The sequence below is a fragment of the Pseudophryne corroboree genome, chromosome 3 (assembly GCF_028390025.1).
Source record: "Pseudophryne corroboree isolate aPseCor3 chromosome 3, aPseCor3.hap2, whole genome shotgun sequence".
In the NCBI taxonomy this organism is placed as follows: Eukaryota; Metazoa; Chordata; class Amphibia; order Anura; family Myobatrachidae; genus Pseudophryne; species Pseudophryne corroboree.
Window position 1 is genome coordinate 271,498,554 of NC_086446.1, and position 17,385 is coordinate 271,515,938.

The 17,385-nt window shown below is 43.8% G+C and overlaps 1 protein-coding gene across 4 annotated transcripts in view; it reads left to right on the forward strand.

The window, feature by feature from the left end:
* Positions 1 to 17,385, forward strand: part of C3H20orf96 (chromosome 3 C20orf96 homolog) — a 233,174-nt gene that overhangs the window by 19,859 nt on the left and 195,930 nt on the right. For all 4 annotated transcript variants that reach the window (XM_063959091.1, XM_063959089.1, XM_063959090.1 and 1 more), the window contains exons 2-3: positions 6,292 to 6,430; positions 6,511 to 6,647. In XM_063959091.1, coding sequence (XP_063815161.1) covers positions 6,403 to 6,430; positions 6,511 to 6,647 — 165 coding nt within the window. In that variant the 5' untranslated portion in view covers positions 6,292 to 6,402. The remainder of the gene's footprint in view (positions 1 to 6,291; positions 6,431 to 6,510; positions 6,648 to 17,385) is intronic.

Below are 17,385 nucleotides of genomic sequence, written 5' to 3' on the forward strand. Positions count from 1 at the left end.
CTCACTCACCCGGGGGCCGCCGATGTCTCCTCCTCGCTGCGGCTGTACTTTCTCTCCGTGTGCGGCTCTCAAGATGGCCGCCGCTCGTGTCACGGAGCGCGCGGCTTGTCCCCGATCCGGGCCCGGAGCACCCCCGTAGTTCGGCAATGGGCACTGGGCAGGCTGCAGTGGGGGCTCCAGCAGGAGCGGGGTCCAGGCGGGCCTCTCGAACGTCCCGGGAGGGCAACCGCACGGCCCGTGGGTATATGTTGAAATTGAGGCCCCGGCTTCTGAGCAAGGAGTAGGCCGCAATCCGCAGGAGCCCGAATAACGGCTCCCCGACTCCGCAGCACTACTTCCCTGCTTTTATGTTAGTCCAGTGTAGTAGCCAGAGGGTCTAGGATATTAAATATTATATGGGAAGGCTCTTTTTATATAGTTAAACTCTCAGATCCCTGAGAGCTCATGTAAAGTGCTGCCTTCTCCTTCAGCCTCCAGGCCACGCCCCTAGAATCTCTATCTTAATTTCTAAATAAGAGATAGAAAGGTGAAATATAGATTAAAATAGTGAGAGTGGGCAGCATAGTATGCTCCACCATGGTGTCAGGTGAAAATATAGGTGATCATCTTGGTGATATCCACAGTGCCTGGTATTCCTAGGTGGTCTCCCCTCAAAGTACTAGCCAGGTCTATCCTATCAGCTTCCGAGATTGAAGATCGGGCTACTTTCAGGATAGTACGACCTTGAACAGTGAAGATGATAAATGAAGGAAGAAAGAACCCACTTCTGCTGTCTGTACTCTGCCTGCTATACGTCACTGAATAAATTGGCCCCAGGCTTTTCCAGATGAGAGAGTGTTGGAAAAGAGAGCCATAACCAGTCTAGGAGTGGAATAATTCACTGGATATCACGGTCATGTTCCACTTTCAATATAAGAAAGAAGAAAGAAAGAAGACACTTCTGCTTTCTGTTGTGACAGCAAAATGTACGCTGAAAAGGACAAAGCCCTTGCCAGCACTGCTGTCAACCAGATAGAGTGATAGAAAAGGTAAGAAGAGGTACAGATCAATGAGAATAAGTATTGGGATGTTAAATATTAATTATATTGATTCATTCATTTGAAGACATAGAGAAGAACAACATCCCAGTCACATATATAATTGATCACCTCTAAATATGGAAACCAAATGTACACACTGACATCAATAAATTCTGAATGGCAAATAAGCTGGAGTTCTAGCACATTAGTTCAATTGCGTGTATTATATCCTAAACATTTAGGCATTCGACATATCATCATAATTCCGGTCAAATGATCAAACCGGAGTAACAGTGTCTGTGGAGATAAACAGAATCCTATTCACCTGAAACACATTATTAAATGATGGGTCATTAGTAACATAGTAACCTTGATCTCTCACATAAAAAGGCTAAAATGAAACAATGTTGCAAAAGAAGTCATCAAACATAAATCTTCAGAATCATTCAAAGATTCATGAATCTTCTATCAAACGAACTGTAAAATGAGCCTATATCCGTTCTGACAGGTTGAAATGATAATCATTGATACTGAATTTTCATAGAGAAAAAGGGGTGATAACTGCACATATGAATCCTTAATTATACTCATAACTGTTGCAAGATTACAGATGGTATGTCATCAGAAAAAAGGAAGGAATTCATAAGAATAATTCAGAGAATCAATTTCTGCTGATAGAGCTATATATTAAATTCATAGCAGTTCTGACACATTGAATTACTAATCAATAGTGTAAAGCAGTCGTGGATCAGACCTTTTTACAGAAAAGTAAATTGTACCAAAGCACCTCCATGATAATTTTTTTAATAATTTATAGGGAACAGCAGGGAAATGTTCTTAACTGACACGGATACTGAGTATATGTACTAATAAATTAAAGTGTCAAACCTGCAGTCAGGTATATATATATACATATATGCGTCCCCGGTAAGTGCTCCTCAAATATTGGCGTGAAAATGTGAGGGGAAGGAGGGGGAAACAGGACAAATGTAGCCGAAGGTGAGCACTAACAGATAAGGAGCATTACATTACCAAACGCCGCTCCAAACCAACTTGGATGCCGGCGTTGTCAGTCTCCTCTGCCGCTCCCGGCCAGCCTGCTTCCACTCTCCGTATACACCTCACACACGCCGAGGTGCAGCGGCCGCCCGCACTAGGAAGGGGGCGTGGCCGCACGACGTCCTTTGATGACGTCAGTCCCGACGTACGTTTCACCGCAGGGCTTGTTCACGGGAGCCTCATATTGCATCACTCCAGCATGCTTATTCCACAGCAGGTTTGCCGGTTCCAAAATCTGTACAGGCCCACTCTACTAGGTCGGTGGGTTCTTCCTGGGCGGCTGCCCGGGGTGTCTTGGCTTTAAAGCTCTGCCGAGCGGCTACTTTGTCTGGTTCTAACACGTTTGCTAAGTTCTACAAGTTCGATACTTTGGCCTCTGAGGACCTTCAATTTAGTCAATAAGTTCTGCAGGAACCTCAGCACTCTCCCACCCGGTTTGTGAGCTTTGTAATATCCCCATGATACTAAATGGAACCCCAGTATCCTCTAGGACATAAGATAAAATAGGATTTGAATTACCTACCGGTAAATCCTTTTCTCGTAGTCCGTAGAGGATACGGGGCGCCCACCCCAGTGCTTCGTTCTTCCTGCACTGTTCACTTGGTTAAGTATTGTTGGTTTAGCTGTTGCTGATCCTGTTTAAAGTTGGGTTAGCATAGCTTTCCTATATTTGTGTGTGCTGGTTCGTAACCTCACCACTATCTTTTACCTATCCTCTCAAAGTATGTCCGTCTCCTCCGGCACAGTTTCCTAGACTGAGTCTGTTAGGAGGGGCATAGAGGGATGATCCAGCCCACACTATCAAACTCTTAAAGTGCCAATGGCTCCTGGTGGACCCGTCTATACCCTATGGCACTAAATGGAACCCCAGTATCCTTTACGGACTACGAGAAAAGGATTTACCGGTAGGTAATTAAAATCCTATTATCGTAACCATTACGACTGATTTTCCCAGCGATGGTCAACTGAACATCAGCATTGATCGGTAGCATGGCAGACACTAGGGGAGGGATCAGGGAAGCATCGGTCCCTCTGACAGCAGCAGGTTTGGGAAGATTCTCTCCCTGCAGCCACCCACACTGTGTGCCGCATCTTTTGCAACCAGATCATATAACCAACTGCCTGGTGTGGTCGCAAACGATGCAACCATGCCAATCAAGTAAGTAGTTTAGCCAGGTACATGCTGTACAATTATGGTCCGATTTTGCTAATAATTGGGTGATCTGCCTGATTAATTGTATAGTGGGTACGAACGATCATTTTGGAAATCAGAGAAACCGACCATTATCTGCTCGTTTGGTCAAGACCGAAAATTTCAGCCTCAATCTCCTTATATAGAGCAGTGTGTGCATTCTCAATAATCTGATCATATGTCCAGGTGGTGTAAAAACTGGCAATTACCCTCCCCCCCCCCCCCCCCCCCTTTGCTGGTGTAACTATTTTTCATAAATAACGAAAAGTGTGTAGCACAGATATCGGTACCTTCCTTTATCGAATGATTGGCCCGATTGTTGTCCCTATCCAAAAAATCAGACAGTGTATACCTAGGTTTAGGGTGCCCGGAGGACTGAGTTCGGGTACCTCCGGTTTACATTGTTGCATATCACGCCTCTTTTATTACTTCATACACCCAGACACACTTCCAGTTTATGTAGGCGTCTAAGAAGATGCAGGAGTTGGCAATGGGCTATGAGTTGAATGCTATGCTGATGTTTTCACAGTTGGGCGATTATCACAGTCTACGCACTCATCAAGGTAACTTAACGATGTTGCTCACAGTGAGGATTTATTTAGTCAGGAAGTGTTTGGGAGAGGTAATGGAGAGTGGCGGCAAAAACGCAGACGTGTTACATCCGTTTTTGGAGCATGTTTCAGCCTACAACTGCTATCCCGTACACAGAATACGTGGCGCCTGCATCTCAATACACACAGCCATTCTATATAACCATACGGTTACTTATACTCCTTTCACACCGCACAAATAACCCGGTATCGACCAGGTATATTGACGAGTCAACGCGGGTCACTGTGTGATGTGAAAATGGTCACTTCCCAATTCCCGGGTCGCCTGATCCGGTATTTCAACCCGGGAATAAAGAAGTTCGATGCGACCCGGGATACGTTCACAGTATAGGCAGAGGCAGCGTGGAGATGATCTCATCTCCCAGCGCATTCGATGACGCCTCTGTCCCCGCCCCCGATGGCAACCCGACCCAGCATATTGCAGGGTCGGGAAGCCAGTCTGAAAGGGTCCAATGCAGGGTCGCACCCGGGAAGGTCCCGTTTCCAATTCCTGGGTGCGTCCCGGCATTGCAATGTGAAAGTGGTATTAGATGGGCGATTACTGAAGCATCTGCGGCCAAAGCAGATGCTGATTTTTGCTGCATGTGGCCGTCTCAATCCATTTCCAGACAGCAGCAGCATAAGTATATTTTTGCACAGTAGCTGCGAATGCATTAGCGTACAACCCAGAATCAGGACCAATAAGCGGCCCTCCAGCTGCTGGGGGATTACACATGCATGTCCTGCGCCACAGTTTTGCTGTCGGGGTATGCTCAAACTGTGGCGGGCATGCTGGAATGTGTAGTTCAACAGTAGTTGCCCATCGGGTGACTTATTGCCTACCCCTGCACATGAGGGTAGAGATGGTAGCCTCTTGATGAGTGCTGAGTGCACTATTGAGGAGTAGCAATACAAAACCTTGGGTGTGTGTTGTAAATTAGGTCCATTGTATTTGCTGCTGTTTCCTAAAGCAAGGAAACTGCTAAATATTCTACAACCACAGGATGGCATGCTTCATTGCAAAAATTCAGTAGTCAAAAATATATAGATAGGTATGAAATAAAGTCAGTTATGCTACACTGCAGATGCATAGATGTCCAGCTGCCAGTCTTCTCGCCTTCCTCCCCTTAAAAAAATAAAATATATTGGGCGGGATTCAAATCTTTTATTGCCCCTGATCTCCCGTCTAAAGTGACGGGAGATCTCGGGGCGATATTCTATGGCCCCCTGTTACCGCGCTGATCGCGCCCATAAGAGATGGGTTTAGCCGTGTAAAGCAGCTAAACCCAACTAAAGTCATGGGCGAAAAGTCCAGTTTGGGCGTCCAAACGGGTCACTTTTTGTGCATTTTAGCTCACCACCCCAGGGGGTGGCGAGCTGAAATGCTGATATCGCGCCCATCGGCAGTGACATTTGAATACTGCCGGACGGTGTGATGGGGGGCGGGAGGGCAGCTGGAAGATTTGAATCCCGCCCATAAAGTAAAAAAAAATTAATTACATTTTTTTTTAAATAAAAAAATAAATCCTGTGCACATATGGAGCAACACTATACTAATGCCCCTTGCACCATATTAATGCCCCATATTAGCACACATACCCATACACACACACACACACACACACACACACACACACACACACACACCATACTTGCCTACTCTCCCGGAATGGCCGGGAGGATCCCGGGTGACCCTCCCGGCCCCCTGGAAAAGCAGGCAAGTCTCCCGATTTCCGCACTCCCCCTGCCCGGCCGCCCACTTAGTGAGTAAAGTGGGCGGTCCGGGCAGTCGATGACGCGATTCTTGTTGAATCGCGTCATCATAGCCACGCCCCCTGCAATATAATGCCGGTAATAGCGGCATTATACAGCGGGGGAGTGGCTTAAATGACACGACACATTAGCCATGCCCCCACCCTGTCTCCGCCCCGCCCCCTCCTTTCCTGTAGCTCCGCACCCTTTTCATGCTTGAGTTCTGACATTGTCACAGGAGAGGGGAGAGGACGCTGCAAGCTTTAATTGAAAATGACCCTCCCAAAATGGCTGCCGCCTCAAAGGAGACAGTTATTAAAGATACTAGAGGAGCCTTCTCTAGTATCTTTAATAACTGTCTTCTATGAGGCAGTGGCCATTTTGGGAATGACACTTACAACTGATGCTTCCAGCATCCTCTCCCCCTCCTGTGACAGTTAGGGTTAGGCTGCTAGAGGGGTGTGTTAGGGTTAGAATACTTACCAGGATCTGTCTGCATTCTGACCTTCGAGATTCCGCTGTTGGGATTCTGATTTTCTGGCTTCTGACTGACTGCATTTTGTATCAAACCCGTTATTTACTATCAGACACACTGGATATGAACACGTGTATGGAAGACTGGCATCTCACTCAAACCCTGTAAGCATGCTGTGACTGTATGCTTTCTCTTGTTGCTCAGGACTTCAACAAGAAGCAACAATTTAAAAGCAGCGGACATTGCTTTACAGCTTGTAAAAAGTGTCCAAATGTCCAACACCAGACCCACAATCATACCAGAGAGACAACTGCAATGGACAAGGCCACCACACATCCTACAGGTAATAATAAGGAACATTAATACATATAATTACCAGTTTGCATATTAGCTATTAGCTGTTATTTTGTTTGCCTTTATCAGCTCTGCTACACATCAATATTGACAAATCCAAAAGGAGAGAGAGACAGAAGCCCCTGGCTTCAACAACATACTGTCAGCTAGGAAAGAATCACGATGTAATGACAGAAAAGCTAAACCTGAGCATCCCTTCACTGCTGGTATGTGTGATTATATTACATTATATATACTTTTTATTCATTTTTAATCTATTAGCCCCGCTAAACCATGCGAGCCACGGCTTTTCAGAGATTTTGTTTCACCTGCCTCAGGCAGGCAAAACAAAATCCCTGAAACAGACCCATTCTTGTCCGTAAACACAGGGTTGTTGTTTGTTTTTGTTTTGTTTTTTACCAAAAACACACACAGGTTTCACTGAACCTGTGTGTTTTCGGGAGAATAGTTTTTTTCCGGAAAAGTCACGAAAAACTTTATTTTTTCGCTCCCGATGCTTCTTCGTGGGTAATTGAATACCGATCACAGTCTGATAAAATAAAAAGATCTAAAATCATATAAAATAATGTTGCAAACAATTATGTTATAAAGAATAAAGAAATTGAGTCAAGTGTTTTAAATGCACTGTAGTGTTAGTGCAGTATTATTTGACACTGTACTAATGATTTAAACCTTTAGATGTCAGCGAAGCTGACAGCAATATCCATTTTCTCAGTATGCAGATATATCTGCTATCATATGACTATATGTTACCCGAGTGAAGGGCTTCCTAACCAGGGGTACCAGTATCCCCCGGTGGTATGTAACATTCAGGGGAACAATGGGGATTTAGATATTTTTTGGTAAGTCTTATTGAGGTTGGGATGGATGTTTTTTTGAATTGTCCTTATATTGGATTTCATGTTGGTAGGTATTAACCTCCCATAAAGGCTTACATTGGACCTATTTATTTATTTAATTTTCTATTAATCATTTACTTTTAAACCAAAGTTTAAGGTGTGTACACACGGTGAGATAAATCTGTAAGATTTTGACTATATTGTCAAAATCTTAATTAAAGTTAGTGCACATCTCAAGGTGTTAGGCAGCTTGCGATACCGATTCGATCCCGATGCACACTCTCATGGGGTCGGTATCGCAAGGCTTGATAGACTATGCAGGCAAGTCAATCTTGACTATCCAGTGTACTATCTAGTATAGTCAAAATTGGCACTTAGTCAAAATCATACATAGACAAAATCTAAGGTGCAGATAGTCAAAATCTGTGCTATCTGGTCTCTGGGGGAGTTCAAGGGAAATCGCATAGTCAAAATCGGGCATAGCAAGGATCTCACCGTGTGTACACACCTTAAGTGACATCACAAAGGCTGTTTAGCCAGTCATATGATCCACCTACATCATTGTTAATTTGCATCTATTTATCATTATTTGTGTATAACATTTAGAAAAATATAAGTTACATAACACTGGCCCAAATGTAGCCTTAACAAGAGAAAAATCTGAGATGCATAAGGGGCTAAATGTATTATGTGTCGATATGAGGGGGAAGTGGTACCCAGTGTTGCCCGGTTTAAATTTTCCAGTTTTTAAGTTATTGATGAGTTGAATGTAACTGTCAACATATTACAAATTATTAGTAGCTTAGTAGCTCTTCCAGCACACCCATGAGGTGGCTGCTTAGTGTCATTTTTGTTTTTGGGATGTCGCCAGTAGCCCTGAGGATCTCCCGGGACTCCAACCCCCTAGTATGTCTTCTGGTATCCAGTGTTACACTCTGTGAACTTTTCATCCAAATCCATTCAGTGGAAATCCCAGAACAGGCTCCCTGTGTCAAAGTTCTGCCGAGCGTACATCAACGAGCGGTCTGACCGGGACCCAAACCCCTTACTATGGATTCTGGGATCCAATGTTACCACTTTGTGAAGTCTTCTTCCAAATCCATCAAGTGGAAGGCACGGAAAAGGCTCCCTGGGTCAAAGTTCTGCCCAGTGCATTCCGTTGTGAGGTTCGACTGACCCCAACCCTCTAGGACCAGAAAACCCTACTATATCTTCTGGGATCCAATGTTACCACTCTATTAAGTTTTTATCCAAATCCATGCAGTGGTAGGCTCTGAACAGGCTCCCCAGGTCAAAGTTCTGGCCAGCGTACACCAACGGGAGGTCCAACTGGGACCCCAACCCCATAGTATGTCTTCTGGGATCACAACTTTGTGAAATTTTCTTCCAAATCCATCCAGTGGAATGCCCCGAACAGGCTCCCTGGGTCAAAGTTTTGCCCAGTGCATTCCTCCGTGAGAACCGACTGGTACCCTAAACCCCCCCTAAAACCTGGCTAGGATCCAACTGGACCACCTCGCGTTGGTTTCATCCTAATCGTTGCAGGGGGTCCAAATGCATAACAGGACAAGCAAACAGAGCAATTCATTTTATACATAAGATATATATGGCCTTGGCCGACGTAAAGGGTGGATTTTTTTCACTTTAAACCCTGCCAGCATTTTAAGCATGAAAGGTATGTGTCTCAAGTTTGGTCCAGATCCATCAAGCCATGTAAGAGACTATTAAGAACAAACATACATTCATACATGTCTCAAAATAATAATAATTCCATGCGCTCCAAAGGGTGCTGCACTATTCTAGACGGATATCAACAACCGTCAAAAAATATAACCATGGATATGGAATATGCGCTCCCTATTGGGATAAAAACATTCAATGATATTACTTGAATATACAACAGATCAATTTTTCTGATAGTCCAAATAGAGCAGTTCTATGGGGTAGATAGTTTCCTTTTTCAACTTGAAAATCCTTTTCAACTTGACAGAAAAGGATTACTGAAAAAGGAAACTATCTACCCCATAGAACCCCATATGTCAGTCACTAACCTTATGGGAATAGGTTTTCGGATGATATCACCTACTGCTGTTGAGTTGTGTGTTACCAGGGCTTTGGAGGAGTGTGAGACAGGGCAGCAGCAAAGTCCTGGTATAGGCAGTTGCTACCTTTATGACATCACAGCATGACCTCACAGACAGATTGGACAGACAGACACACAAACAGACCAATATATTTTCTATGTACATTTTCGTGTTTGGGGCCCAGGCCCCGCAAGGGATGGATTTTTTCACTTGAAACTCTGCCTGTATTTTAAGTTGGATAATAAAGGGTATGTGTACCAAGTTTGGTCCAAATCCATCAAGGCATGTGGGAGCCTATGAAGAAAAAACATACACATATACATACATACTTTGTCTTATATAGATAGATTAGGTCAAGAATATCAATTAAAAACGTATTCAACGAAAGAAAACCTAAAAGAAAAACTTCTTCTTTTTTTAAACACAGTATACAAAAAAATAGCAATTTTTATGGTATACTATAGTGATGGCCATCAGTGACTGTGTGCCATCATTAGAAACATTGATAAAGACAAACATGGTTGAGATCTGCGCAGTCGCAGACCATGGCCATTAGGCCAGTGCCTCTGATGTTCCCTTGACATCGGGGCTGCCATTGATAGAAATAATCAAGACATAACAGAAAAAACTTTGACACCAACCATTGACAAACGATGGTTGTAACCCATCGATAGTCAGTGGCCATCCCTAGAATACTGTACATGAAATGTAAACACTTTTAAACTATTTAGGAAAATTGTCAATCCCTAATCGGAGGCCCAGCATCGATAGTCTTGATCAATATGGGATCGCCATAATCAAAATTATTTTCCACATTAATACTGATTATTTTTTTAAAATAAATAAAAAATTGTTTCTTCTAAAAAAACAAACAAAAAAAAACTTTTTTTTTTACCTGTATAAACATTGAAAAAGCGATAAATTGTAGTTAACCAAGACTAGCTTTATGCTTATATTTCCTCAGTGGCTGCAGCCATCGGTTGGTTATACACAGTGGAGGCAATGCTGGATTTTCCTTGTGTTTGATCCTCTCTATCACTGCAGGTACCACTAATGGGGACAGGAGGGCAGCTCTGCCTTTCCCAGGTGGCTACTGCTATCTGCAGTCACTGGGTATACACAATGTGGGCAGAGCTGGCATTCTACAGCGGCTACTGCTCTCTGAAGCCGCTGGGTATGAACAGTGGAGGCAGGTGGGCATTGCTGGCTTTCCCCAGTGGCTGCTGCTTTCTGCAGCTGTTGGTTATAGACAGTGGGAGGCATCGCTTGAATTTACCAGTGGCTTCTCCTGTCTGCAGCCACCGGGAGGCCACAGTGACTGACACACAATAGGGGGAGGAGCCATGGGGGCATAGGGGCCAAGAGTTCCTAGTGAGATTGGTGGCTGCTAGAAGATGGTCTTCCAGCAGCCGGCCATTGGGCGTCTCTGACAAGTCTCATCAAAAGCAACCACACCAGGAGAGTGGTTAATAACAAAGCTGAGTGACATTACAATGGTTGTCTATGATGTTAGCCAGTCACATGATCAATCTACTGTGGTAATAAATCTCAAGTTTCCTGCACTTCACCACTGTTGTCTATTGTCACACACCAGAGGCAGCGGCCGCCGCGCTTACCCCTGCGTGTCTGCTGGTCCGCCAGGCGGCCCCCGCCTCCGGCGGTCGCCGGGTCCCAGCGTCTGTCTGGCGCTGCTCCCGGCGGTTCCCCGGAGTGTGGGCGTCGCCATTGCACCCGGCGTCACGGGAGCGGGTGGCGTCACAGAACCGCTCCACCAATCCTGTTAGGGCGGGAGATTCAAAACCAGACGCCGGGCAGAGCTCCGGCGCCTGAGTATCGTCGCTTTTCCAGAGGTGATCTCCAGTGCTCCTGTGACCGCTGTGCTATCTCCTAGAGTTTCCAGCATCCAGTCAACTTTCCCAGCATATCGTTCTGCTCGCTCACCAAGTCTCCAGTGTCTTTAAACATCGCTCACAAGTTCTTCAATCATCAGTGTCTTTAAACATCGCTCATAAAATCTTCAGTGTCTTTAAACATCGCTCGCAAGTTCTTCAATCATCAGTGTCTTTAAACATCACTCACAAGTTCTTCAATCATCAGTGTCTTTAAACATCGCTCACAAGTTCTTCAATCATCAGTGTCTTTAAACATCGCTCACAAAATCTTCAGTGTCTTTAAACATCGCTCACAAGTTCTTCAATCATCAGTGTCTTTAAACATCGCTCATAAAATCTTCAGTGTCTTTAAACATCGCTCGCAAGTTCTTCAATCATCAGTGTCTTTAAACATCGCTCACAAGTTCTTCAATCATCAGTCTTTAAACATCGCTCACAAGTTCTTCAATCATCAGTGTCTTTAAACATCGCTCACAAAATCTTCAGTGTCTTTAAACATCGCTCACAAGTTCTTCAATTATCAGTGTCTTTAAACATCGCTCACAAGTTCTTCAATCATCAGTGTCTAAACATCGCTCACAAGTTCTTCAATCATCAGTGTCTTTTTTTTTTTTTAACATAATTTTTATTGAAGCAATATATGCAATACATACATAAACATTCACTGTAATTCAAATCTTCGGTAGAAGGGTAACATATGAAAACAAAACAAAGGAGAATACAGTTGAGTCCTTAATCAAGAGACATATCCATTATAAGCCAGCAACAGTATCACATCTGCATGAAGCATGTCCCCGGAAACCACAGGCTCCACCGATCCAAAATCCAGCTCAGTCGATTGACCCAGACTTATACATAAGAAGAAAAAAAGAAAAACCGTGTCCGTACCTTATCTCCCCACCTATCCGCCCCCGAAGCCCCAAGTGACAATCAATTTTAAAGCACAATCGGCGGATCTCCCGCAGCTATTCTAGTTAGATACCATTCTGTATTGGACAAGGAGTCATGGAGCTGTTTCCTAACCGTTGTCGACAAGGTCGTTATATAGCTCTCCCAAACTTCAAAAAAAATTTGTACCTTAGTATCTTTTTCCAGCAAGACGCTTATCCACTCCATCCTAAAGAGGTAGAATAATTTGGCTTTAAATAATGATAGAGTAGGTGGATCCCTATCTATCCACACTTGCAGAATGGCCTTCCTAGCCGCTATACTAACTGCCAGCAGCAGCTTTTTACTGCCCAAAGAGAGACGCTGATTCGGTGGTAGGATACCGAAAAGCGCCCACTCCGGAGACAACCGCCAATAGTTCACCAGATTGGTCGTCAAGTACTTTCTTATATGTATCCAAAACTGTCTGATTATAGGGCATGTCCACAAGCAGTGAAATAGATCCGCCTGAAGAGTGCCACATTTCCAACATGCATGTGTGTCAGCAAGTCCTATCATGTGTCGTCTATGAGGAGAGTATAGGCCCTTTAAAAGACAAGTTGGAAGTCTTAAGCAAAAATGATAATGACATAGCGGACACACTAAATGAGTTTTTTTCAACAGTATTCACTAGAGAGGACCCAATTCAGGGACTGACACACAATCTCAATAATGAGAATATCCCACTGATAGGTACTTATTTAAGCGAGGAAGTAGTCTGTGACCAATTAAAACATTTAAAGATTAATAAATCACCAGGGCCCGATGGTTTTCACCCAAGGGTTCTAATGGAGCTTCACTCTGAACTGGCAAAACCGCTATCTTTGATCTTTAAGGATTCAGTTATATCAGGTATGGTTCCCAAAGACTGGCGTATAGCGGAAGTAGTGCCTATATTCAAAAAGGGAAGTAAAGCTGAACCAGGTAATTATAGACTAGTTAGTCTTACATCTATAGTGGGGAAAGTATTGGAAGGTATTCTAAGAGATAGTATTCAGAAGTTCCTTGAAGTCAATAAGGTCATTAAAAGGAATCAACATGGGTTTATGAAGGACAGATCCTGTCAAACCAACTTACTTGGCTTTTATGAAACAGTAAGCGCAAACCTAGATCAGGGTAAAGACGTGGATGTAATCTTTTTAGACTTTGCCGAAGCGTTCGATACTGTACCACACATGAGACTTATCTACAAGCTACAAGAATCAGGGCTAGGAAGCACAATATGCACTTGGGTCAAAAACTGGTTAGATAATAGGGAGCAGCGCGTTGTGGTTAATGGATCTTTTTCAACTTGGACTGAAGTGCTAAGTGGTGTGCCGCAAGGCTCAGTATTAGGACCGCTATTGTTCAATATTTTCATTAACGACCTAACAGAAGGTCTAGAGAGCATGGTGTCAATTTTTGCAGATGATACCAAATTGTGTAAGGCTATAAATACAAAGGAGGATGCCGAGTCTCTTCAGAACGACTTAGTTAAATTAGAAGCATGGGCAGCCAAATGGAGAATGCGCTTCAACACAGACAAGTGTAAGGTAATGCACTGTGGTAACAAGAACAAAAATTACACCTACCTACTAAATGGGGTAAAATTAGGGGATTCTGTACTGGAAAAGGACTTAGGTGTCCTCATAGATAGCAAGCTAAGCAGTAGTACCCAAAGTAGGACTGCAGCAAAGAAGGCTAATAAGATATTAGCATGCATAAAACGGGGTATTGATGCTAGGGACGAGAGTATTATACTCCCGTTATATAAATCACTAGTGAGGCCACACCTTGAATACTGTGTACAATTCTGGGCACCGTACTACAAAAAGGATATCCTGGAGCTAGAAAAGGTACAGAGGAGGGCGACCAAACTAATTAAGGGCATGGAGACGATGGAATACAAGGAAAGGCTTGAAAGACTAGGCATGTTTACATTGGAAAAGCGGAGACTAAGAGGGGATATGATCAACATCTACAAATATATAAGGGGACAATACACAGAGCTTGCGCGGGACCTGTTTTTGGTTAGATCAGCACAGAGGACTCGTGGACACTGGCTCAGGTTAGAGGAGAGGAGATTCCGCACAATACGTCGTAAAGGCTTTTTCACGGTAAGGACAATACGTGTTTGGAATTCCCTGCCCGAGGGAGTTGTAATGGCGGAATCTGTCAACACCTTTAAGAATGGGTTAGATAAATTCCTAATGGATAAGGATATCCAGGGGTATGGTGCATAGTCATGCATTATAGTTACTATAAATAGGGATAAAATGCAACGGCTGACAGCAGCATCAGTCAGAAATTTTAGTCAAATCATCATGCATAGGAGACCACAAATAGGTTGAACTCGATGGACAATTGTCTTTTTTCAACCTCAGATACTATGTTACTATGTTACTAAATAAGTCCTATGTAAAATATTAAGAGACATTTCTTTATACCTAGAAGAGGGAAATAATTTGCAGGCCTTAACATGTGCCGCAAGTAAGTCCGTAGTCTCAATGTCTGGGAGACAATCCTTCCAAGACGTAATACCTCCCAGTCCCCTCGAGTAATCTAGGACATTCCGAAAGTACCCATATGCCGTCGAAATTGCCTTACGAACCTTAGGGGTTTGTTTCAGCATTCTATCCAACGGATTGTCCCAATCCCCAGGTGAAAAACTTCCTATAATGGATGAAACATAGTGTTGAGCCAAAAGAAAGGCCACAGGATAGGCCAGCAAAGTTTGATATTTAGTAGTGGCCTCCTGGAACGTGAGCGGCCTCGAGTCCCGCATATCCACTAGATCACCTATCCTGGACACACACCCCAACCGCCATATATTAAACGGATATTGTGCCCGACCATCTTGGAAGTCAGGATTAGCCATGAACGGAAGATGTAATGATTTGTGGGCATTTAGATCAAGTTTATGTCGCATATCCGACCGTCCATAGCTTCTTAATGTTCCACAATAGTGGGTTTCTCCTCAGCTCCTCGGACACCTCCAGAGCGTGTAGATGTAGAAAGGTAATTAGATCCCCCCCTTGTAAAAATTCCCTATCTAAGTCTGTGTTTGTGTACGTGTTGTCATTGTGCATCCAGTCATGGAGGTATCGTAGTTGGGCCGCTTGGGAATACCAGAAAATATTAGGGAAGTTAATTCCCCCATTTCCTGCAGTCTGCTGGAGTTTGATCAACGCTATGCGCGGTCTCCCTCCCTGCCAAATAAATCTTCTAAAAAGAAAATTGAGACGTTGAACGTCTTTAGGTAAGAGTACATGCGGCATGGCTTGAATGAAGTACATCAAACGGGGGAATGATATCATCTTAATCAAGCTAGCCCTCCCCATATATGATAAAGGCATAGATTTCCAGGTCTCAAGTTCTGTTTCAATTGTTCGGATGGCCGAGGTAAAATTTAGGGCATATAATCGCTCCGGCTTTCTCGATATTCGAATCCCTAGATAAGTTTGTTGATCTGAACTCCATTGCAATGGTAGGTTCCTCACCCCATGTTTCAAAAATGAACCATTCCCCAATCTGAGTGCCACCGATTTTGCCCAGTTAACATTGAAGCCCGAAACTTGTCCATAAGCCTGCAGTAAATTAAATATATGGGTCAATGAAGCCTCCGGGTCTGAGATATAAAGCAGTAGATCATCGGCAAATGCAGTAAGTTTTAGGTCTCTGCGACCAACCTGAATTCCATGAAACTGAGTATCACTTAACAGCAAACGGTGTAGGGGATCTATGGCCAAATTGAACAGCAGGGGGGACAAGGGGCAACCCTACCGCGTGCCACGGCGCATAACCACCGGGCTGCTAATATGTCCATTAAGTAAGAGGGTAGTAGAGGGAGAATCGTATAAATAGCGAATAATATCAATGAAGTCTTGGTGGAATAGTCTACGTTCTAAGACCTTGAATAGATGGGGCCAAAGTACTGTATCGAAGGCCTTAGTGGTGTCTAAACTGAGGAGTATATTCCTGGATTGGGGCGATTGAGCAGAAGCTATAACTGCAGCGACCGCTGCCCTAATTCCCTTAACCGAATGTGTATTGCGAACAAAGCCAAGCTGGTGATTAGTTAAAGTGTGGGGGAGAATAGTTTGTAGCCGATCTGCCAAAATCTTAGTAAATAGTTTTATGTCGGTATTTAATAACGTAATGGGCTTGTATGAGGTCACCAATTGTGTTTCCTGTGCGGGTTTAGGGATTAAAATAGTATGTGCTGTTGTGAAGTGGTGAAAAGGGGTGCGATGATGCAAAAGGCCGTTGAACAATTCCAGCAGAGTCAGAACTACGTGAGGCTGAAGGATTTTATAAAATTCATTGGAGAGGCCGTCAGGGCCTGGAGACTTGTGCAATTTGAGTTTGGACATTGCCGAGACTAGTTCCTCCTCAGTGATAGCTCTCACCAGTAAATCCGATTGTGCATTCGTTATTGGTGGTACTACTGTGTCCGGTAGGAGCGTGGTGTGGGTAGTTTCGCTGAAGGGGAGATCAGAGTATAAGTCAGCAAAATAAGATTCAAAATTATCTAATATGGCAGGGGAGCTGGTAAGGAGTTGTCCCGAGGTTCCGTGTCTAACAGCTGTTATGAATTTGCGAGTGGTTTTTTTCCTAGCCATATTTGCCAGTAGTCGACCGGATTTATTTCCCCATTAGTAATATTTATGAGAAGAAAATACCACGTCACGCTTTGCTTGCGCTAACAAATGGTCATTTAAGAGTTGCTTAGCCTGTAAATAAAGCTGCAAAGATTCCTCAGTCTGCAGGGTAAGGTGACGCTGCAGTGTATCAGATAATTCTGATTGTAAAGCGTTATAAATCGCCATATTTTTCTTTTTCAATCTATGAACATACTCAATGATTTGACCCCTTAGAACTGCTTTTGCCGCACCCCAAAGAATAGTTGGGCGGTCCCAGTGTTCCAGGTTATCGTCTAAATAGTTGGCCCAATTCGTTATCAAAAATTTCCTAAAATCATCACAATTATAAAGATAACTCGGAAATCTCCAAATCCTGGAGCCTCCCGACTGAAGAGTTCTTTGCAGCGTCAATGTCACAGGAGCATGGTCCAATATCAAAATGTTGTGGATATCAGCTTGCGCGACTTGCGTAACTAGGGAGTCTGCAACCAAGATTAAGTCAATCCTGGACCAGGATCTATGAACCCCGGAAAAGAAAGTAAATGATCTGTCAGAGGGATTGAGGAGACACCAAACATCA